General features: G+C 54.7%; 7 protein-coding genes across 13 annotated transcripts; 4 read left to right on the top strand and 3 right to left on the bottom strand.

Moving 5' to 3' along the window:
- The first annotated feature begins 3 nt into the window (after positions 1 to 3).
- Positions 4 to 1,842, top strand: H310_09173 (STE/STE20/YSK protein kinase). 5 transcript variants are annotated; one of them, XM_008875166.1, is made up of 9 exons: positions 4 to 189; positions 257 to 390; positions 453 to 501; positions 548 to 684; positions 731 to 787; positions 832 to 909; positions 973 to 1,180; positions 1,231 to 1,409; positions 1,465 to 1,842. In XM_008875166.1, the coding sequence occupies exons 1-9, from the start codon at positions 16 to 18 to the stop codon at positions 1,745 to 1,747; spliced, it is 1,299 nt and encodes a 432-aa protein (XP_008873388.1). In that variant the 5' UTR covers positions 4 to 15; the 3' UTR covers positions 1,748 to 1,842. The 5 variants fall into 5 exon arrangements, with proteins under 5 accessions (XP_008873388.1, XP_008873389.1, XP_008873390.1 ...); XM_008875167.1 differs by having other exon boundaries at positions 1,231 to 1,842; XM_008875168.1 differs by having other exon boundaries at positions 973 to 1,842.
- H310_09172 (hypothetical protein) lies at positions 1,031 to 5,305 on the bottom strand. Of its 3 annotated transcripts, XM_008875164.1 has the most exons (5): positions 3,591 to 5,305; positions 2,667 to 3,545; positions 1,956 to 2,617; positions 1,712 to 1,899; positions 1,031 to 1,666 (listed from the first exon to the last, which is right to left on the bottom strand). In XM_008875164.1, exons 1-4 carry the CDS (start codon positions 5,241 to 5,243, stop codon positions 1,773 to 1,775), a joined length of 3,321 nt encoding a protein of 1,106 aa, XP_008873386.1. In that variant the 5' UTR covers positions 5,244 to 5,305; the 3' UTR covers positions 1,031 to 1,666; positions 1,712 to 1,772. The 3 variants fall into 3 exon arrangements, with proteins under 3 accessions (XP_008873386.1, XP_008873387.1, XP_008873385.1); XM_008875165.1 differs by having other exon boundaries at positions 1,712 to 2,617; XM_008875163.1 differs by having other exon boundaries at positions 1,031 to 1,899.
- Positions 5,306 to 6,673: 1,368 nt separating this feature from the next.
- Positions 6,674 to 11,887, top strand: H310_09171 (hypothetical protein; the record flags this gene model as incomplete). The annotated part of the gene is made up of 9 exons (XM_008875162.1): positions 6,674 to 7,497; positions 7,546 to 7,708; positions 7,761 to 9,337; positions 9,382 to 10,753; positions 10,811 to 10,945; positions 11,003 to 11,124; positions 11,176 to 11,477; positions 11,538 to 11,641; positions 11,693 to 11,887. The coding sequence occupies 9 exons, from the start codon at positions 6,674 to 6,676 to the stop codon at positions 11,885 to 11,887; spliced, it is 4,794 nt and encodes a 1,597-aa protein (XP_008873384.1).
- A 228-nt stretch (positions 11,888 to 12,115) lies between these two features.
- H310_09170 (hypothetical protein) lies at positions 12,116 to 16,456 on the top strand (the record flags this gene model as incomplete). The annotated part of the gene is made up of 15 exons (XM_008875161.1): positions 12,116 to 12,270; positions 12,319 to 12,346; positions 12,400 to 12,813; positions 12,862 to 12,926; positions 12,982 to 13,915; positions 13,962 to 14,398; positions 14,444 to 14,742; positions 14,826 to 14,976; positions 15,030 to 15,345; positions 15,389 to 15,733; positions 15,784 to 15,861; positions 15,922 to 15,983; positions 16,036 to 16,092; positions 16,151 to 16,214; positions 16,292 to 16,456. 15 exons carry the CDS (start codon positions 12,116 to 12,118, stop codon positions 16,454 to 16,456), a joined length of 3,570 nt encoding a protein of 1,189 aa, XP_008873383.1.
- A 53-nt stretch (positions 16,457 to 16,509) lies between these two features.
- On the bottom strand, positions 16,510 to 18,904 carry H310_09169 (hypothetical protein). Its single transcript, XM_008875160.1, has 2 exons — positions 17,008 to 18,904; positions 16,510 to 16,958 (listed from the first exon to the last, which is right to left on the bottom strand). The coding sequence occupies exons 1-2, from the start codon at positions 18,876 to 18,878 to the stop codon at positions 16,547 to 16,549; spliced, it is 2,283 nt and encodes a 760-aa protein (XP_008873382.1). The 5' UTR covers positions 18,879 to 18,904; the 3' UTR covers positions 16,510 to 16,546.
- A 197-nt stretch (positions 18,905 to 19,101) lies between these two features.
- On the bottom strand, positions 19,102 to 21,136 carry H310_09167 (glucose-6-phosphate dehydrogenase). The gene is made up of 2 exons (XM_008875158.1): positions 20,998 to 21,136; positions 19,102 to 20,937 (listed from the first exon to the last, which is right to left on the bottom strand). The coding sequence occupies exons 1-2, from the start codon at positions 21,118 to 21,120 to the stop codon at positions 19,507 to 19,509; spliced, it is 1,554 nt and encodes a 517-aa protein (XP_008873380.1). The 5' UTR covers positions 21,121 to 21,136; the 3' UTR covers positions 19,102 to 19,506.
- On the top strand, positions 19,140 to 19,484 carry H310_09168 (hypothetical protein; the record flags this gene model as incomplete). Its single annotated transcript, XM_008875159.1, has 1 exon — positions 19,140 to 19,484. One exon carries the CDS (start codon positions 19,140 to 19,142, stop codon positions 19,482 to 19,484), a length of 345 nt encoding a protein of 114 aa, XP_008873381.1.
- Positions 21,137 to 21,396: the final 260 nt, after the last annotated feature.

Here is a 21,396-nt window from a genome sequence, read left to right as displayed (position 1 = left end):
GGACGAAGTCTCAGCATGCACTCAACGACAACGCCGCTGATGGAGAGTTCCTTCGACATCTTGACCAAGGTCGGCGACGGAGCGTTTGGAGAAGTGTTCAAAGGTATAGATCGTCGGACAAACGAGATATGCGCCATCAAGATTGTCGACCTCGACGCTGCTGAAGACGAAATCGACGACATCCAGAAAGTACAAACTGTGCCAGTCCCACACACGCTGGCAATGCATGGAAGGTCAGGTAATCGCATGCGTGTAGGAAATCGCAGTGCTATCCCAGTGCTCGTGCGCCCAACTGACGAAATACATGGGCTCTTTCATCATCGGTACAAAACTTTGGATCATCATGGAGTACTTGGCTGGCGGGTCGGTGCTCGACTTGATGGCCCCTGGGTACGCTTGGAACATTTATGAGTGACTTGTTCTCCCACCATGCTTTTCATTCTTCCACTTAGGCCGTTGAATGAAGTGTACATTGCTATCATTCTGCACGAGCTGCTCAAGGTACCGCGGCGACGATTGTAAACGAGAGACCGTCATCATGACCCAGGGCTTGGCATATTTGCATTCAGAGAAAAAGATTCACCGCGACGTCAAGGCGGCAAACATTTTGCTCGCTAGTGATGGCAGAGTAAAGCTGGCTGACTTTGGGGTGACGGGGCAGTTGACTGACACCATGACGAAGCGGTCTCCATCCGTCCACTTGACCCTGCAAATGCTCATGTTGATGTAGAAACACGGTGGTGGGCACTCCGTTCTGGATGGCGCCAGAAGTGATTCAGCAAAACAAGTACACAAATATCTTTCGTTCTGATCATCTTACCGTTGCGACAGCTACGACTTCAAGGCAGACATTTGGTCGGTCGGCATCACGGCAATTGAAATGGCGCTGGGCTCACCTCCTCATGCATCGTAAGTTCCTGGATTCCACGTGACGTGCAGCATCGTTTATCCTTGCGTCTCTTGGTGATGCAGGCTGCACCCGATGAAAGTTCTCTTCGTCATTCCCAAGAACCCCCCACCGAAGCTCGAGGGCGACTTCAGTGATAAATTCAAAGACTTTGTAGCGTGCTGCCTGATCAAAGACGCCACAGCTCGACCGACGGCGCTCGAGCTGCTTCAACATCCCTTCATTAACTCGAAATCGGACAAAGACATCTCGTATCTCACGGAACTCATTGAGGTGCACCGATAACCAGTGGAATCCTAGACTGGTTGATGACCGCGTTGTAGCGAGCCCAAATTCAAAACGGCGACGCTCCCGTGGAAGCTAACTGCAGCAGCACTAAAGTCAAAATGATATCATCTTCCTCCACGCAAGAAATGGATGATGCGAACTCTGACTGGGACTTTGGCGCGACCGTGAGAATGAACAAGGACATGGTGTCGCCGGAAAAGTCGACGGCTCGGAGGTAGACACCACGCTGTTGTCATTCCAGCGAGAGATCGACCCATCGCATTTCGTAGCGTGTTTGAAGATGAGGCTAAATTTTCACCACCGCCACCGTCGGAAGCATTGACCGCCGACTTTGGCGAGAGTCTGTTTGAAGATGTGCTGAAGCCCGCCGTGTTTGACACTGTCCAAGAGGCTGACGACGGCGAAACGCAAGACCAATTGCTTGAACTCTTGCACACGTTGGAGTCGCTGAGCTTTGACCAACCCCACGTCCTGGCCAAGGTCCTTCAGCGAATAAATGGCGCTTTGATCACCCACCCCGACACCCGACTTCAACAATTGCATCACGAATAAGAGAAAGCCGTCAAGCGTTGGGGTATTACTTCCACATCCTCTTCAACGGTGGCGACTGTTTATTGCCGTTGGAAACTTGGTTGTCTTCTCGCGGGGAGCTTCTTGTGGTTCCAAATGTCCTTCGAGGAATTTTACTCCTTGCCTCCACGGTGCTGCGAACCGAATCAATCACACAGACCCGACCGATTCCAAGGGATGACGCACATACCTCGACACTGGTTTTCTCAGAGCGCCTTCAATTGCAGCGACCGCGCTCGACACACGAATTGCCGACACAGCCTTGCGCTTGGGAAGGGCATTGCAGTCGACGGGAGGAGGGTCGTCACTTGAGTTTCGGGTTTGAGGGTACGTCGTGCGACGCAAAACTCGCTGTGGGACCCGACAAGGACCTTGTTTGTCTGACGATTCGGACTCTTGTTCAGTTTCAGATGCTGACGACGATACAGGCTCTTCGGCGGTTAAACTTTTGACAGTCTTGAGTGGTGTCGCAGTTGCCGACGACTGCAGCGGTTGGGTGGCCTCAAGGGACAGGCGAGGAATCAAAGAGTTTTGACTCCGCCGCCGGGCATCGTTGAGGCTCTGACGAAGCTTGATGACTTCGCTCTCCCTTTCAAACAGTAGTTTTTCGAGCGATTCTTTATGCGCCACAGAAACTTTGGTCTTGGATTGCAACTGGCGACGCTGTTTCACTTCTTGTTCCGCCTGTACCAATTCCTGCTGTCGAAGCTCCTTTTCGTGCTTGAGTTTCTCCAAGAGTTCATTGTTGGCAGTGCGCAAGGTCTGCACGACACCTTTCGCGTCATCGAGCGCTTTGGTCTTTTGCTCCAACAGCGATGCAAGTTTATCCTGTTCGTTCTTGTGGTCCCGTTTCTATCCAATCGAGTTAGGCGCGTACGCGATGGAATCATCCAAGGCTTACCATCGTCACGATGGTTTGATTCATCTGCATAAGCTTGGTGTTGGCTGCAGCCACTTGTGACTTGAGCGATTTTATTTCAGTAAATGCTTGTTTCCCGGTGAGGAGGCCTCGCTGTCGTGGCTTGATGCCGTTCGGAGCAAATACAATCCGACGGGCTCGTTCCGCAAACTGCATCGAGCGGTACGTTTCACTCGCGGTGGTGAAACCAGGTGCCACGTTCAATATCATGACGGTCTTGCATTGGCTGGATCCGAGCACGTCTTGGAGCGCGTACGTAAGTTTTGAGTTGCGATACGGCACGTGCGATAGCTTCTTATCCAACGCTTCCATGACGTCGCCAAGGGCGGCCAGCGACTTGTTAATCGCCGCCGTCTCCTTCAACGCATGGTCGCCACTAACTTTGACACGTTCGGAGCCTGCCAAATCCACCAAGTACAACGTGCCACGCTGGCCAGCGTTGGATCGCATCTGGACAAGTACGACGCTGTGCGAACGACTGCTGTTGTTGTGAACGTTCGTTGCGCAACTCGATCGGTTCTTTTGTGCTTGGGCCAAAATGTCCAACGCGTGCGCCGGGTGAAACACCGTTTCCATGTGGAGGCCAGGGACGCCAATGTCCCCGAACTCGTCTGTGCGAATGTCGAGCACTTGGTTCACATTCAGTAAATCGCGAATCGTTTCGTTGTAAATCTCAAACACCCCCAACTGCAGATGGAACACGGGGCGGTCGGACTCGGCTTCAAAACTCGCCATCGCCTTGGGGTGGTCCACGATTGTTCCACGCAATGCCATCGAGTCAAACATGTGACTCATCAGGCGGAAGTTCAAGCCAGGCTGGCTTGGTGTGCCTTCCATGGTGTAGGTCTTTCCCGATCCAGTCTAGGCACGCATGCTTAGCAAATTTACCCGCAATCACATACGTACCTGGCCATAGGCAAAAATACACGCTTTGAAGCCGTCAATGACGGCCTGTGCAATCGGCTCCACCTCGCGGAAAACGTCGGTTTGGGAGCACTGCGGACTGAGCACCCTGTCGAATGTGAAAACTCTCCAAGGGGCGTCCATGTCAACATGGTCCGCCTTCATCTCCATCGACGCGACGTCTGTAAGGTTGAGCACATCGACTGCCATGTCCGGGCCTTTGTGCGTCGGGTCGCGGGCTAGCAACGGCCGCACACGGCACAGGACTTGCATGTTGCCCGTGACATTTTGCAGTCGGGACAATAGCATCGCGTTGCGTTTTCGTTCGAGAAGGTACTTTTGAGCCATGTCGTGGTGTCCTTCCATGGATGGAGTTCTCCCAGTAGCTGTGGTCGACGGCGGCTGTGGGGGTTGGGATGGTTGTGCCGACATGACAACTTGGTGTTGGTCTTGCAGCTCCTCAAATTGTTTGCGCAGCTCATCGAGCTCTTGTTGAACTGCTTCCGTAGCACCCTTGCTTTCTTGAAGTTCCGCCGACACTTGTGCAAACTTGGAGCGTTCCATTTCGAGCTGCACTTTAGCTTGGCCGTGCGATGCCTCTAGCTGAGAATATTCGGCACGCAACATGGACAACTCACGGAACGACGACTCTTGGGACGACGCCATGCTCCTGGATTCTTCCAACTTCACCCGTAATGCTTCAAGTTCGACTTCGTGTTGCTCCTTCGTCGACGACAGCATCGCTTCCACGGACGCCAGCGTGAACGAGAGGTTGGTTTGGAGACAAGTGATCTCGTTTTCCGCGCGCCTCACTTGCTCGGCTTTCTGGATCAGTTCCTCAGACATGTCATTTATTTCCGCCTCCATTGCCTCCATGTGCGCCTGTCGATCCTGCATATAGACAAGTTGCGCTTCCAACTGCCCTCGTCGGTCTTCTTCTTCCTGCAACCGGTTGCCCAACTCCCGCAGCTCGTCTTGAAGGATCTGGATATGCTTTTCGTTCTCTTCCATGTCGCGCTCCAGAGATAGCGACGGGCGGAACGGGTTGTCGTCAATTAAATTTGACAGCAGACTTAGACGAAGTGAGTCTCGCTCTGTCAACTCGTCGGTCAATGGCCTCGGGGGAGGTTCGGCCACCTTGACTTTTACCGCAAACAATTCGGACTTCAAATCGAGTATCTCGGAACGATACCTCTCACTGGTCAACTCGTGCTCCTTTTCGATCTCGGCGTAGTCGTGCTGCAGAAATACCTTGTCTTCGTGTGCTCGTTCAAGCTGGTGCTTGAGATCTTCGTTCGATGCTTCCAAAATCCGAACTTGGGTTGTCAAGTGATCGAGCTCGGTTTCCCATCGAGCTTTGTCCTGTGATAAAATCTGTAGTTTTTCCTTGGTCCTGTCCAATTCGCGCTGTAATGTCGCGGACTCTCGAAAATGCACGACCATCTTTTTCCTGGCGTCGCGAACTTCGTCTTCAAATCGTTGTGCCTGTTGTCGCCACTTCTCGGCCTTTTGCTCCACTACTCGGAGATCCTTTTCAAGTTCTGCTTCGATCATGCTGCTCGCCGTGACCAGCTCGTTGTATTCGTCCGTCTTGAGGAGGAGTTCTTCCTTTACCTCGTCTAATTCGCGTTTGGCGGCTGCCAGTTCTTCCTCCATCGGGCCGAATTGCGCGCGGCAGGCAATCCACGGGATCCCGCTCTCTCCGCTTTGGGTGGAAAAATCACGTTTGTTTGCAACGGCCGCCCACCTTTTTTCCTCCCACGTCGAGACAAAAAATGTTTTTTCAACTTCATTTTTATCCTTTTTTCATCCGAGCGGATTCAAATGACTTGTTGGTTGTATTGATTGTACTTCCTGGCCCGCGACAATTGAAACATTTGTCGGCCAGAACGCCAGAAGTGGCGCCATCGATCATCTCCAGATGCGGCGACATGTGACGACATAACGCAACAATCGACGCTGTCAACTCAATTGGCATCGCATCGATCGCCATGCGCCTGTGGAAAGTGGACGTGGCGACAAGCAAGCCGCGTGAGCCTGAACTCGACCATGGACGTTCACGTCAACAGAGGTATGGACGGATCTCTCCCTCAACTCGTCGCAGCAGGCCGCGCAAACTCCAAGTCGCGGTGTGCAATGGAACAGCCATGAGTCTGATGGATCGCGTGTAGTGTCTAGCCTGACGCTGTCGGTGCAGGTGCTCTCTGAGTGGGTGGAGTGTAAACATCGTAATGGTACACGGCCACATGTAACCGGGACGGTAGCGCGTCTCGGGCCTTATCTGATCGCCCTCAAGAACGTGTAATGGGTCTCTTCCATGCCAACATGATTCAGGAATTGTTTCTATCGGCACAGCATCTCTTGCATTATTTGTGCAGACCACGTGTGACTCTCATCCACGCTCAACGGAGGACTGCCACTAGAGCTACGGTACACTTGATTGCAAGCACGACTTCCGCCAAATGATCCCATCGTCCTCTGTGCCATTAATGTCACATCGTGAGGACCATGACGTGTGACACGTTGCTGCGCAGTCGAGCATACCCGATCCCGCTGCAAATGTGCAAATGGGTCTCATGTGTCAACACCTTTACCTCCGTGGGCTGGCAAGCTCGTGTCCCATCGCACTGGTCGGACCCACGCGACAACGGTGCCTGTCGTCTATCGTGATATCTACACTAGGCACAACAAGGTACAGCACGCCAACTGGTGAAATCGAGCTTCGTCTATTACATCCTTTTCACGCGGGCGCATCGGCGTCACTGCCGCCGTGCTGCGGCTTGCCTTGATGCTTCGCCGTCGGTGTTTGTGTCATCGTGTGGATTGTTTGCAAGGTGGGTGCACATGCGAACCTTTCATATTTAGTATTGAGTTTTGAAGACAATATAGTCAGTACTAGTAGTATGTTGAACGACGCCTAGTAATACTAAACGTCAATTACTTTACGACGACCGACATTCCGCCAGTTAATATCGAAAGCGAATGGTTTTATCTTGATCTTTGTATACCCTTGAGACCAAAAGGAAGAAGATGAGAAGAGGATTCAACTTGAAGAACGCGCCAGCGGCCGTGGCTGGTGACGCAGGATGAACGAAGGGCCCGTGTGGGGACGAAGAAAGGGCCATAAGGATGGTGCGACGTACGCGTGGATACGAGGGGTTTTCTCTGGAGATATGGTGGAGTTCGACGACGGGCAGTGTCTACCTTGGAGTACTATTGAGTCCGAGATGGAGGTTCAACGAGGAAACGTCGTGTCACCGATGGAATTGGACGACCTTGGAATGCTAACACATTTGAACGAACCGTCGATGGTACACTGCCTTGAGGAGCGATTTCTCGGGGACAAGGTGTATTGCCACACAGGCGACATGCTTCTCGCCGTGAACCCTTTCAAAACCATACCCACCCTGTATGACATTTCGGCGTTTCAGACGACAATTTCCAATGCCGGGTCCAGCACAAACCGCTCTCCACACGTATACACAACTGCCCACGAAACATATCGAGCGTTGACCGTCGACAAGCACAAGAGTCAAACCGTCCTTGTCTCAGGCGAAAGCGGCTCCGGCAAGACCGAGACGACTAAATTCATCATGCAATACCTCGCCGTCGTCAGCAGCGACGCCAAGGCCGCTTCTTCTGGGAGCAGCATCTCCGACCAAGTGCTGCAGTCGAATCCGATCCTCGAATCGTTCGGAAATGCGCGCACACTGCGCAATGACAACAGCTCTCGCTTTGGCAAGTTTGTCAAGATTTGGTTCGCCAAGAACGGTCATGCCAGGTCATTGTCGCTTGTCGGCACATCCATTGAGACATATCTTCTGGAAAAGGTCCGATTGGTGCGGCAGGCGGCTGGCGAGCGCAATTTCCACATCTTCTATGAAGTCCTGGCCGGGGCCGCGCAGGACCGGTACGTGCATGTTCAAGCCGTTTTCCCATATCTTACTGTGCCACGTAGATCGCTGCAAACGAAACTGCACCTACACGACTGCGACCCCTCCAAGTTCTATTACCTGAACCAAAGCGGTTGTGTTGCCCGCCGCGACAACGTCTCCGACGTCGATACTTTTCACAAAGCCATGCGAGCCATGTCAATCGTCGGCTTCCATGACAATGAAAAGGTGTCGTGTATGCTGTCCAAAATCCTTTTTGGATTCATATGCCCATCTGTAGGATTCGATTTTAGAGCTTGTGGGCGGTTTGCTTCACCTTGGCAACATTAAATTTGGTTCCGTGGCGACGGGTGACGCGCCTTCTTCGGACATTCGGTCGCCTCAAGAGCTGACATGGGTGGCGCAATTGCTGGCCGTCGATTTGAACCGATTGCGGCAGGCCCTGACCACTCGACAGATCAAGGCCAAAGACGAGTGGTACGTGGTGCACCTGACGCCAGACCAAGCGAACGACGCTCGAGACGCGTTGGCGCGGTCGATTTATGTCTGCCTCTTTGAGTGGCTCGTTTCCAAGGTGAACATGTGCATTGCCGGGTCAAGCGCAGCTTCCCACGCAACGTTCATTGGAGTCCTCGACATCTTTGGGTTCGAGTCGTTCGACATCAACAGCTTTGAACAGCTCTGCATCAACTACGCCAACGAGCGGCTGCAGCATCACTTCATCGACTTTGTCATGACACAGGAGCAAGGCCGGTATCACAAAGAAGGGATTCCGTGGACGACGCTGGACTTGCCCCAGAACGACGGGTGCCTCGAAGTGCTCGAGTCGCGGCCGACCGGTATCCTAGCTCTCTTAGACGAAGAGTGTAACATTCCCAAGGGCACCGACGCTGGGTTTGTCCGAAAGTTGTACCAGATTTACCATGGCCACAACCACTTTCAAGCAACCAAGCGCGACCAAGTCGACCGAGCGTTCGTCGTGATGCACTACGCCGGCGCAGTCCGTTACATGGCCGACGGGTTCTGTGAAAAGAACCGAGACAAACCCCACCAGGCAATCTATGACCTGCTGTCGTCGTCAGAGAACCCTTTCATTTGCGTCATGTGCCGGCCGTTGGACGTCCCTGTCGCTGCATGGAACGACGAGCATGCACCAGTCCTTCGCCGCAAGTCGTCGATTGTGTCAACTGGTCTCGGCGCGCAGTTTCGACGGCAGCTCCAACACTTGCTCGACATGATCACTCTCACGACCCCCCATTACATTCGATGCCTCAAACCGAACGACGCCAACGTGAAGCTGTTATTTGATCGCAAGCGTATGGCCGACCAACTTCGGTACGGCGGCGTCCTCGAGGCAGTCACGATCTCCCGTCTCGGGTACCCTGTCCATTTGGTCCATCATGCGTTCGTGTCGCGGTATGCCGGTGTGTTGTTGCCGCCGATGTACCGCACTGTCGGTGGCACGTCATCGCAGAAATTCAATGGAAACACCATGGCTGTTGATACCGTGCTAACGCATCTTGTGGAGGTTTTGGGGAGTCCACAGACTTTACCAGAACGATTGACGTGGCCGCGACGAGATGTCGAACTGTCCAAAACGACGACCAGGTCGAAATGGTTTGAATTCGGCATGGAACGCGGCAAAACGCTGGTGTTTCTGCGCCAGGCGACGTACGATTTTTTGGAAGCGGCCCGCGCGACGGCTTTGCACAAGCATGCAGTCGTTGTCCAGGCGTTTGCAAAGATGTCGCTGTGTCGCCACAGGTACTTGGTCGCACAGCAAGCGTCGGGGATGCTGCAGCGAGTTATTCGTGGTCACTTGGCAAGGCAACAGGTTCGCCGGCAGACAGCTACCAGGTATGTGCATGATAACACGTGCCTTGTGGTGACGCATGGAGTAGAACTGCCGCCGTGTTGCTCCAGGCAAGGTATCGCGGCTGGGTTGGACGACACAAGGTTCGCCAGCTTCGACAACACCTTGCAGCCATTTGTGTGCAGCGTTGGTGGCGAGGATCGCAACAGCGTCGAGTGTTTGCAGCTGTCGTGGTAGCGGTTCTGACCATTCAATGTGCGTGGCGGTCTCGCGTTGCCAAAGCCCATGTCAAACAGTTGAAGCAAGACGCGATGTCACTGAAACACACGATTGCCGAGCGCAATCAATTGCGAGAAGAGCTGCACCTGTTCAAAGCGGAAGCAACGATGGCTAACCAGCGAGCGGAAGAAGCAGAGAAAGAACTGAGACGAGTCAAGCAACTGCTTCTCGAGATGCAACAGACGGCTGCCACCGAAAATGGTGCTCCACGAGTGCCTCGCATCGTCGTCGTCGAACCCTCGCAACCACGAGTCAATTCTTCGCTTGGATTGCCTGCGAAAGTGATGGCCGTTGTCGAAACCCTCACCGAGATTGCAACCACCGCGCCGTCTCCACAAATGCTCGGCCCAACTGAATTGGTTAAGCTTGTCGTGCCATCGGTCGAAGTCATGACAGCTGTCCCCGAGCCGACCCCTTACACTAATTCAACCAAACCGGCCGATGGGAGTATTGAAAGTGCTACTTGTGCGGCTGAGGCGGTCGCTTCAATGATCGCACCGCCTGTACAACGATCGACACCGTTGACGATTCTGACCCCCGCTCGACCTTCTGCCATAATAACTCCAAACAATGTGCAGTCCCCCTCGCGACTCGACGCTGGTCATTTCCTTGGCTTTGCTTCCGACCAAGTTCCAACTGCATCTTTTACCCCTCGTGGCGAGAGCGGCAACTCAACCACTGCTTTTGCAATGACACCGCCTGCATCGATGGACACGGCCTTTGACAGACAACGTCGTCGTTGTCATCCAAACGATTTGCCCCCGGAACCGAACCAACTAGACGTTTTGCTGCATCCGAGACCTGCAGAGGGGGATTGCACAACCGCGACAACCGACTTGCCGTCACCAGTTGTTGCCAATCCTCCAGTGTCGTTGTCCCTTCAAATGGACTTGCCACCAACACCTTCTCACCACCCACGTGCTCGCTTTGTACCGCCAGAAACCGACGATGAAATCACTCCAGCTACCTCCATTGACGACACATCCGTTGTCACTAAATCTCCGAGTCAAGCTCCTGGGGAGCACACCTTACCGACGGCAGCTTCCCCTCCTACGCCTCGTTCGATTGCACGATCTACTTTACCCCAACCCGCCCCGATTGACTGCCACCGACCTCTCGGATATTTGAAACCCATCGACGAAGAAGATGGAGCCATTGCCATGCAGCACCCTCCTCAAAATGTAAGCAGTTTCATGCACGGCGTCGCATCGTAGATGACGAGTGTGATGGCATTCCAGGCACGTTCGTTGTCTGAACTGGTATCGCATCGCGTGCTGGATTTCGCTCAAGTCGAAGCAGCGCTACAACGCGGCGACGACCCAGACGTCCAAGACACATCGGGTCGTACGATGCTGCACTTGGCCGTTGAAATGGTTCGTTGGATCGATCTGGCAAGGGTCGCCATCGTCATGACTGGCTACAACATGTAGGGCCATGTCGCGCTTGTGGACTTGCTGCTGCAGCATCGCGCCAGTGTCACGATTACCGACTACACGTGTCAGGCGACAGCGTTCCATGTGGCTGCAAAAATGGCAAACATGGAAGTGTCGGGGTGCGTATCGTTTTTGTTGCCCAGTCCGCTGACTCGTTTCGTCATCGACAGCATCTTTTGTCGCCCCGATGTGTTTCCCCTACTGGACGTGAACGTCCCGGACAAAGACGGAAACACCGTGCTGCACTTGGCATGCGCTTCAGCGCGTCCAAAGGCGGCGTACGTGATGGAGCTCTACCTAACGCTTGGGGCCGACCCGAACGCCCAAAATGTCCTCGGTCGCACGCCGCTACACATTTGCACTCTCATGCGACGAGATGACGAGCTCATCATGCGGTTGTTGGCGTTTGGAGCCGACCCGAATGTGTACTCAATCGACAAGAAAACGCCACTGCACATTGCTGCCAAGCGAGGTACGGTGCCCCAAAACGACTCGTAGTTGGTCGTCGAGCTCTTTTAACCCGTTCGACCAGGGTCCATCGACCAAGCCATCGCACTGGTTAAGCACGGAGCGAGTATGACGCTACCGGACGCCAACCTCGTCCGGGTGTTGCACACATCAGATGTGTCCTCCCAGGTTAGTGTCCTGGATAAACGAGGTGTGATCTGAATGAAAAACGATTTGTAGTTGCTCCCCTACATCATCCACCCACCCCAGTGGATACCAGACGACGACGTGGCCAACTGCATGGTGTGCAAGTACGAATTCAACTTTTTCGTCCGTCGGCATCACTGTCGACGGTGCGGCGCGGTCTGCTGTTCCGATTGTTTGGATCACAAAACATGTCGGCTGTGCGTGACGTCCCTGCGCTCTGTACTCTAGTTTGACTCGGGCCATGCGACTATCGAAGTGGCCGTTGTCCAAGCCAGCGCGAAATTCCTGTGGACAGGATAAAAATGTGCAGGACGATCAGGGGCTGTCGTTGGATGGCATGCTTGGAATGAATCAATATTTACCCGTGCACAATGTACCCTTTGTGTAACTCCAAACAATGGCGAAACGTCTCGAAAACGCCGAGGTCGCCTCCCATGGGAGGTTGGGACGCGCCGCATGCACAACATCTTTCAGCGAGTGCGAAAGCAGAAGCAGCAGCAAAAACGGTATGAGAAAGGATTGCCAGCGATGAAAAAGGACGACTTTGCCAAGCGTCTGCAAGAACTCAGCGCCCGCCAACCGTCGTCGGGATATCAACCAAATCGACTCGTGTACGTTCGCCTTATCGTACTTGCCATCAACGTCACGTGACGTTGTAGGATGCTCGAGCATCTCGAACAAGCGCAGGTACGCCATGCAGTCGCGAGCGAACTCGTTTCACGACGTTGAGTGGTTGGTAGAGCATCTCCAACTACCTGGACGGGCGCTTCCACGAAATGTACGCAGCACCGGCATTTGTAGACGAGGACGGCGACTCCGACGAGCTGGGACAGCATCCACACTCCAAGACATCGTCAAAGTCCGTACTGGAACCCCTCAAGCCTCTCAAAACGTCGCGGACCACGAAGGAGTTGGTCCCTCGATCGAACCACGCAGCATCCAAGCTCAAGCCCGCACACAGCACGACAGATTTGATAGACGTTGACACCCACGTCGCAGCTCCTGTTGAACGCAAACTCCCGCCCCTCTACTACCGCATGCAGCAAGTGTGGGGCACGTCCTTGACGAGCTCTGTGTCGGAGGAAGAGCGACTTGGCCTGCCCACGACCGAGAACGCTCGCATGTTGTTTGGCATCGACATCTACGAAGCCAAGGTGAGTCGACCACGAAGCACTCTGATTGAACAACGGGGTGACAAGTAGGGCATCGTTCGAGCTTTTGGAATTTCCACGGTCGAATCGCTTTACCAACTGTACACAAAAGAGCGGTGCGTGACGGTGATTGCCGCCATCGAGCATGGTCTTATTGCTCGTTCGTATTAGGATCTACGGCCGCGAAGGCCAGATGCGGGAAAACATGGCGAAAGCTGTTTATTCGACACGCACATCGACTCGCATCATGGCAATCCTGAAACAAATCGACGCTTTCAGCATCTTCTTGGACGCAAAACCGAAAAAGGACGTGGCAACACCTCGCCTGGCTGGACCTACTGCCAGCGATGTCCCGTTGATCGAGGCCGACGAGACAGTTGACGACGAAGACAACGAGGGTGCAGATTCGCTTGTTCAATTGGACAACACAATGGAGAAAGATCCTGCCAAAAATGCAGCTTCAGTGGACTCAGCGCTTCCTACTGCATCTGCCAACTCGACTGACACAGCGACAACACTTACGACCTCTCCACGACCGAATGGCCCTGCCACCGGACCGACCCAAGCTGAAGTGGCTGCTGCAATGACGCATCCACATGTTGACTTGGTGGGCGTGTACTTGCAGCAGTGTGCTGTACAACATGTGCTGCCATCCAAGCGAGTGATGCGTCAACTGCCTGCCAACGTCGTGAACTGCGCCCACTACAACATGGGCAGTGATGCCGTCGTTACCGTGTGCCGCGCATTGCAGTGGAATACCTCGCTGGTCGAGCTCAACTTGACCGACAATTGGAGTCTCGAGGCGGGTGGCCATGAGCTCGCCCAGGTTGTGGGCTCTTGCTTGAACCTGAAGACGCTGGACCTCACAAATAATCGGGTTGGGACACAAAGCGCGATCGACGTCCTCCGTGCTGCGACAGTATCTTCGTCCATGGCACGACTCGTCCTCAAAGGGAATAACCTGTGCGACCGCATCCACTCGGCGATTGGAGCGCTGCTCGCTCGCAACAAGTCGCTCAGGTTCCTCGACATGAGCGACAACCGCCTCCGCAACAAAACGGGGGCCGCCGTCGGTGACGCCCTGCTCGATAACACCCATCTAGAGGTGCAGCGATCCTTCCACACGTGAAATGTTCATGACGCCGTCGTAGACGCTGCATCTGACGTGGAACACAATGTCGACAACGGGATGCCTTCCGATCTTGTCTGCGCTTGCCACCAACAAAACACTCAAGCACTTGAGTCTCGGGTGGAATCGACTCGGTGACGAAACGGGCTGCTTTGTGGCGACCATGCTCGTGCACAATTGCACGCTCGAGTCGCTTGACTTGTCGAGCGCGCAACTATCGTGTGCATCGGTCGGCTTTCTCGCCGACGCTGTTACGTTCAACGATGGGCTCGTTCGACTCACTTTAGACCAGAACCCAATCGATCAGACGGGACTGTCGCTCATGCTGCAGGCAGCCAAACAACGGGAAAAGAATAAAAAGCATTCGTTGCGACTCAGTTTGGACCACATGGTGTTCAAGCATCGGGAAGCGGACGCGCCAAGGCCGCCGCTTCCGTATGACCCCCGTGATCCGTCTGGGTACGTTCGCCTTTCCTACTGACGACACGTTTATGCCATGCGTAGCTATTACCGATTCAACCTGCGGGTCCCTGCCGAACGCACCGCGTTTGAGCTGTTGAAAATCCGCCACAAACTTCGACTGGGAACATTTCACCATGTCGTGGCCAACAAATTCAAAATCGACGCCAACCATCTCGACCGCATTCCGGCCAATGCGACCGTGCGCTTCGAATACATTGCAACGCGTGCGTCGACGTCGGGCGAGACAGCTGACGACTTGATCCATTTCCGTCTGGACTTGGCCAAGCCAGCCGATCGCGCCATGGCACGCGCGCTCATGCAGCGCGCCGAAGCAGAGACGGGTACGTCCTTCCCAGCCCTCCGCATGGATGTGCTAGCGGCGTTGTCGAGTAACGTGCTGGGTGTTGATGGTGGTGATGTCCAGGGGAAAATTGGCTGAACGAAACTCTCGACGGCGTCCCGTTCAACTTTGATGAACAACGGCATTCTGACACCAAGTGGCTGGACTTGCATCCGACGGGGGTGCTGGAACTCGATTACCTTTCGACGACGTTGTTCTGTGAGTCCCATTACAAGTATGGCTCGGCGACATCCGAACCAAGACGGGATTGACAGGTGCATGTCCTAGGCTGCATCTGGACGATAAATCCGACCGCGCCATGGCCTGGAAGCTCCTGGAGCGCGTGCAACGCAGCAACATCAACAGCCGGAACAACGTCGGCGACGAGTGGCGTAACCTGACCCTGGACGGCGCCGCCCTGTCGCTGGATGCGTGGACCATCGCGCCGAGTGTGGCCATGGCGGCCCTACCAACTGCCACCAAGTGGAAGTGGCGCGTGCCGATGCAAGGCACGATCGAGTTTGACTTTTTCACGCCGCATCCTCACCACGTGTTGGCGCATCACTATCGATTGGACCTCTCGAACGACGCCGACCGAGTCCTCGTAAGCCGTGACAGGTTTCGTCGCCTCCCTGACGAATGGATAGGCCCACGAGCTGCGTGTCCGGTCCCTCGAAGGCATTGGCGAGTGCTGGTGGAACGAGATGATCGACGGGTACCCTTTTCGCCTGAGCGAGTCGCTCGACAAGGATTTTGATTTTCCCCATCGTGGCATCCTTGAATTCGACTTCATCTTGCTTCGACCCGCGCACTTTGTGACGACAATGGAGGTCGACGAGTGCCAGTTCGACCTGGGTGACTACGACGATTACATCCGCGCCGAGTGCCTTCGCCGAGTCGCCGCCACCGACTCGAACCATTACGTGTGGACCAACGCGAGCATCAACGGCAAGTCGTACGTTTTTGCGTCCAATACGATGCTACCTCCGACGGTACGCACGCAGCGCGAGGCGTCATGAGCCACTGATTCGAGCGCACTCAGGGGGTGCTTCAGTTCTCCGGGCTCGTCTTTCTCGGCAAAGACCCGTCACCCGCGGACATGACAGCATTTCTTCTTGAGGTTCGTTCGGTCCATCCATGCTCGATGGTGCTAAAATCTTGTTGGTCTCTCCGTCCACAGCAACTCGCCCTGCACGCCGACAACCCCGACCGACAAAAGTACCTCTTGGAAGCCGCGTGCGGGTACTGCAGGCAGCACACGGATGACGGGGCGATCTCTAATCACCTTGTTCAGTATCCACGAGCACGACGACTTGCAGCACCGAGACACGCCTCCAATGTTTTTCACCAGGTGACGCGTCGAAATTGCGCCGTTCCCACGGTCGACTCGATTCATTTGGAGGCGATAGCGCGATGGTGCCAGATATCTTGCGCACGGTTGCATCCGAGAAGCATCAAGCTGAAGCGCTTCAGGTCGGTCGTTCATACCACCCTTTAGTCGTTCGTGTGAATATGTCGAGTGAAAATGCGATGGTTCTGGGACGATCTAGATCGTGTGGCCCACCGTGCTCGACAAGTCCCGCCTGGTCGCCAAGATCCTCGAGCTCAAGTGCGATGGCCCGCCGCGATGGTTTGGCGCTGGGACGTTTGCAGCGTTCGAAGCCGCCGTGCTGGACCAGTTCCTCCGCCACCGCCTTCACTTCCCTCCTATTTAAACCACTCTACACATGAAACCTGGTTCTGCATGTCACGACCACCTCCACACTCTTTCTGCAACACACATTCGACCCCTTGTTGGCCATTCCTTATTCACGCATTCGCTCGAGTAACAAGAGCTTGAGACTGTCGAACCCACCGCGTTTCGCAGCATCTGACGGCAGCTGTCCCTGCTTGTCGACTTCTCGAAGGGACGCGCCATTTTGCATCAAATACTCGCACGCCAGGGCATGGCCGGCGGCGGCCGACCGATGCAGTGGTGTCGCTCCCGTGGCAGAGTCTTTTTCGTTGACATCCACACCGTGCGCAAGCCCCTCCGCGAGTCGACGGACGTCACCTCGAGTTGCAGCGTCGAAAAACCGCGCCATGACGAGAGGGGCTGGATCGAGCGTATGTGTCGAAAACCCTCGAAACGCATACTTCGCCTTGATCCACTTCTCTTTCTCCGCGCGCGACGACAACGCCACGGGCCGCGTCCATCCCGGCGCCAATTCCGCTTCCCTAACGAACTATTCTTACGAGCACGCACCATGACGAGAAGCGCACGTACCAGACAGCGTTCATCTTGGTGTTCCCGAGATGCGTCGTGAGCAAGTCGAGGAGCGACATGTCCCATGAATCCAAGGCGAGCGACCGAACCTTCGACACGTGGACGCCAAGGCTCCGGTGAATACCCGAGCACTCGATGCACAGAAACACTCCGATGTTGATCGAGACCCATTCCGCTGGAGACTGGTCGCAGTCTGCGCACAACGGGTTGGCATCCATGAGGACTTGGACTGCGTCCGCGTGGCCAGGATGGACCGCCTTGTCGTGGGGTTGCTGGCCGAGGAGTCGTTCGGTGCTGTTTTGGGCCGCGTCAATCCACGCGACCATGTCCGCTTCGCTCGTGGCTTGCAGAATGTGCTTGGTCTGGTTGTTGTCGAGAACTTCAAACGTGTACGGGAGCGCCGCCTTCCCGCATGGCCGGACCTTGGATATCATGAGGTCGCACACGACTGTGAGCTCCATGTTCTTTTGCATCGCGTACAGCTTGCCTGCATGGATTTGAAACCACACGCGCTTGTATGCCTTGGACGAGAACGAAAACGACGACGGCCCGCCCGTGCTGCTGCCTCCCCCGCGCACGAGGAGGTACCCTTGCTTGTCTGCGGAGGCCGAGCTACCGCCTCGAGGACTCCCCACCGACTCCTTCAAGTTGGGTCGACTGGCTGCCGTCGCAAGGGATAGAATCTCCACTGGAAGCGCCACATGCGTCGGGTACGCCGACAGCCGCGACTGGAGCAAGTCTCGCTGTGTCTCAAACATGTCGTCCTCCGCGGCGAATTGCGCGCGGGCATCTTGTAAGGCGCGTTGTCTGGTGCGAAGGGCGGGCTCGATCGCGTGGACAAGTTCGTGGCACGCGTGAAAGTGTCCCAAGTACGAATACAAAGTCGAGTTGAATGCGTCGACCAAGACAAACTTCTTCTTGGCATCGAGGGCGTTGAAGTACCGAACGCAATCGAAACGCGCGAGTTCAAACTTGCAGCGCGCAGCCATGAGCGCCTTATCGACCGACGAAGTTGGGGCGGCTGTGGTCAAAGGAGGGGGAGACATCGACGAGAGAGAAGGCTGGCGGGACAGGGCCACGGCGTCGTCGACGCTCGATGGAGGCCCTTCAGTCGAGATGGACGACGAAGCCGATCGAGCGACGGGGGGTGCGGATGCCGACAACGTCACTGGCTTGCTAAGAACCTTGCCCAACAGCGCATCGTAGTCGTCGCTGGACTTGGACACGTCCTTGCGCAAGTCGGCAGCGAGCTTGAGTTCTGCTTCGATGAAGTTCTCAAGGGGTTGGTACAGCAGCGCTTCAATACTAAGGAGCATGCTCTCACGCGAGCTTTGGATCTGCGTCAACGTGTCGTGGAAGTCGTTGAGAAGAGTCGAAAGGTCACCGAGTTCGGCGTAGCACGACGTGAAGAGCGATCGACTGTACTTGGTCGAGTACATCTCAGCCAGAGCAACCTCCTTGGAGCCGAGGACCTTGCCAGCCGCAACGAACTCCTTCGTTCGCGCCATGAGTTCCTTCATGAACCCTCGTAGGCCGCTCGTGGATTCTTCCAGACCCTCCAGATTCTTGCGAAACATGGGCGAGTCGGCCACGTAGTCGAGGACAACATGCTTTCCAACGGTCGATGATATGAGAGTCGTCGAGTTGTCGTCCAGGGTTAGTTGCGGAATGGGGTCGAGTTTGGCTGACGCGGCAGTTCCACCAGAGTCGGTGGACTCCTTGATCGCCTGACGCTGTTCCAGGACGTCCAGGTTGCCATACTTTCGACGGTATCGAAGCAAATGGCTCTGCAGCGCTTCAACTTCTTCTTCTAGTTGAGCCACGCAGCGACAGGCGCATCGCGTCGTCGGCGGCGGCGACGTCGGCTCCATCTTGCCGACAATATTTGATCGCAAACGGTGTCTTGGCTCTGATTGGCCCACTCGACATCACGGCCAACAAATCGAGCATACATATCTCTAGTTTATAATTGTCGTTTTAATATGGACGACCAGAGCTTGTACCTCCTGTTCCACAAATGCAATACTAAACCTAAATATAATCACCATGACATCCTTCAAGTCGTCGGCACGGTCGCATCGAATTGGGGTACTATTCAAATGCCGAAACGGAATGAAGAGTCACGGCCGTCGATGCGGCGGCGGCAATCGACGCTGGCTGAGCGAATGGACGCCCAGCGTTTGCGCTACATGGAATTGAAGCTTCGCTCCAACAGAGACAGCATCGCGCAGTTGCGTTGTCCGAACAACGCTGACAAAGCGAGACCTCTCGAGAACGAAGCGCCATCGTGCCACCTCCACTTGGAACTCCCCATGGAAGTCCAAAACTACCTTGCCTCCCTTGGACTTCGCTTTGAGTCCATCACGACGGATGAAGCCCTCAGTCGAGCCGTCTCTGCGCTCGCAGTGCGCCTCTACAAGACCGACCTCGCCCTGGAACAATCCATCCTTGCTTCAACACCACACGCATCCATGTAATAAACGGTATTTCTTCACAACCTTACAATGACCCACGAAGCGAGTACTGGTACGCTCCGCTGTGGTACACATACCCCTGCTTTCGCACCAGCTCGTCGCTTTCGGCAGGGCCGCGGGACCCAAACTTGTACGGAATTGGAGGAATCTTCTTCTGATCGATCTCATTTAGTAGCGGCGTAAAGATCTTCCACGCCGCTCGCAGTTCGTCGTCGCGAACGAATGTCGCTTGCTTTCCACGCAACACGTCCAGCACCAGACGGGTGTATGCGTCAGGGAGGTGCGTGTCGGCATACCGCGTCGAGTAGCTCAGTTCGAGTTCGCTCGCGACGGCCTTGGTGCTCAACCCTGGACTCTTGACATTCGTTTTCATGTACACGGTTTCGTTGGGCTGCAAGCGCAAGACGAGTTCGTTCTGTGGGATTTTGGCACCGGGGAACATGTGCTCGGCGCCCGGGGCGGACTTGAACGTGATGCGGACTTCTGCTTTGCGCTCGTTAAGGGCTTTGCCGGCTTTCATGATGAACGGAACGCCGTCCCATCGAGGATTCTTGATATTCATTACAAAGGCCGCAAACGTGGGCGTCACAGACCCCTTGGGCACTGTCGGGTCATCGAGATACCCGACTTCGGACTTTGGGTTCTCGGGGTCGGCAATGTATTGACCCATCACGGTATCCTTGAGCTTGATGGGCTCGATGCATTCGAGCACTTTGACCTTCTCGTCACGAACAAAGTTAGCGTAGTCATCTCCAGATGCACGGACGGGTGGTTCCATCGCCACCAACGACAGCACTTGAAGGAGATGGTTCTGCATGACATCTCGAATGATCCCGTACGAGTCAAAGTACCCGCCTCGGCCTTGGGTACCAATGTCTTCCTTAAACGTGATCATGACGCTCGAAATGTAGTTGCGGTTCCACAGTGGCTCGAATGTGATGTTGGCGAAGCGCAGGAGCATGAGGTTTTGCACCATTTCTTTGCCAAGGTAGTGGTCGATGCGGTAGATCTCGTCTTCCGAATACAACGCACCCATTGCCGTCGAAAGTTCATTGAAAGACGAAAGGTCGTGGCCAAATGGCTTTTCCACAATCAGTCGGTTCCATCCTTCACTCGACAATGCGGCAGCCTTGATCGACGTCCCGATCGGGACAAACACGTTGGGTGGGATGGCAAAATAGAACAATCGATTCTTCGTCTTCAGTCCCGTCGACATCTCCTTCAAGTACATTTCGGCACTCACTTTACCCACGGCTTCAACAGAACCATACTCGCCATACCGGTACAAACACTTTTGGAGGAACGCCTCCTTCTTCTCAGTCTCGGTGGTTTTGAGGTACCCACCGATGAACGAGCGAAACTCTTCATCCGTCTTATGGGACCGAGCATACCCACAGATTGTAGTGTGTTCCGGCAAGTACCCGTGCGTGTACAGCTCAAAGAGGGAAGGATACGTCTACACACGAATGCAAGAAGACAGATCAGGGGGTTGAAGGAACGCATTCAGCGCACGTACCTTCTTCTTGGCCAAGTCGCCCGAAGCTCCAATTACAAACACGATCAAGGACTCCCCCATGTACTGGCATCCTGTGTTGGACTCGTCCGCAAGGATGTGCTCTGGAACGGCGGGAGCAGACATGATGCGAAGATTTCAAATTCCGAAGTGAAGACGTGAACTACATCCTTGGCAATCCGCGGATTTCGAATTCTCCATCATACAAATTATCACTTATTTTCCAAGATCCCGAAGAAATCCCCGAGAACAGAATAGAATGAGTGATTTGATTGGTAGAAATGCCATGCATTATTCTTTACGAAGATTCGCGTCGAATGTGTCGTTGACGGGCGATGATGTCATCGTGCCCGTGGTAAGCTCCCCAAGCGTCTCCGTGCGCGGTTGGATCGAGTCAAGACA

The sequence above is a fragment of the Aphanomyces invadans genome (genome assembly GCF_000520115.1).
Source record: "Aphanomyces invadans strain NJM9701 unplaced genomic scaffold supercont1.20, whole genome shotgun sequence".
In the NCBI taxonomy this organism is placed as follows: Eukaryota; Oomycota; class Saprolegniomycetes; order Saprolegniales; family Verrucalvaceae; genus Aphanomyces; species Aphanomyces invadans.
The sequence above is the reverse complement of the archived record's forward strand: the minus strand, read 5'-3'. Positions and strand labels throughout refer to the sequence as shown.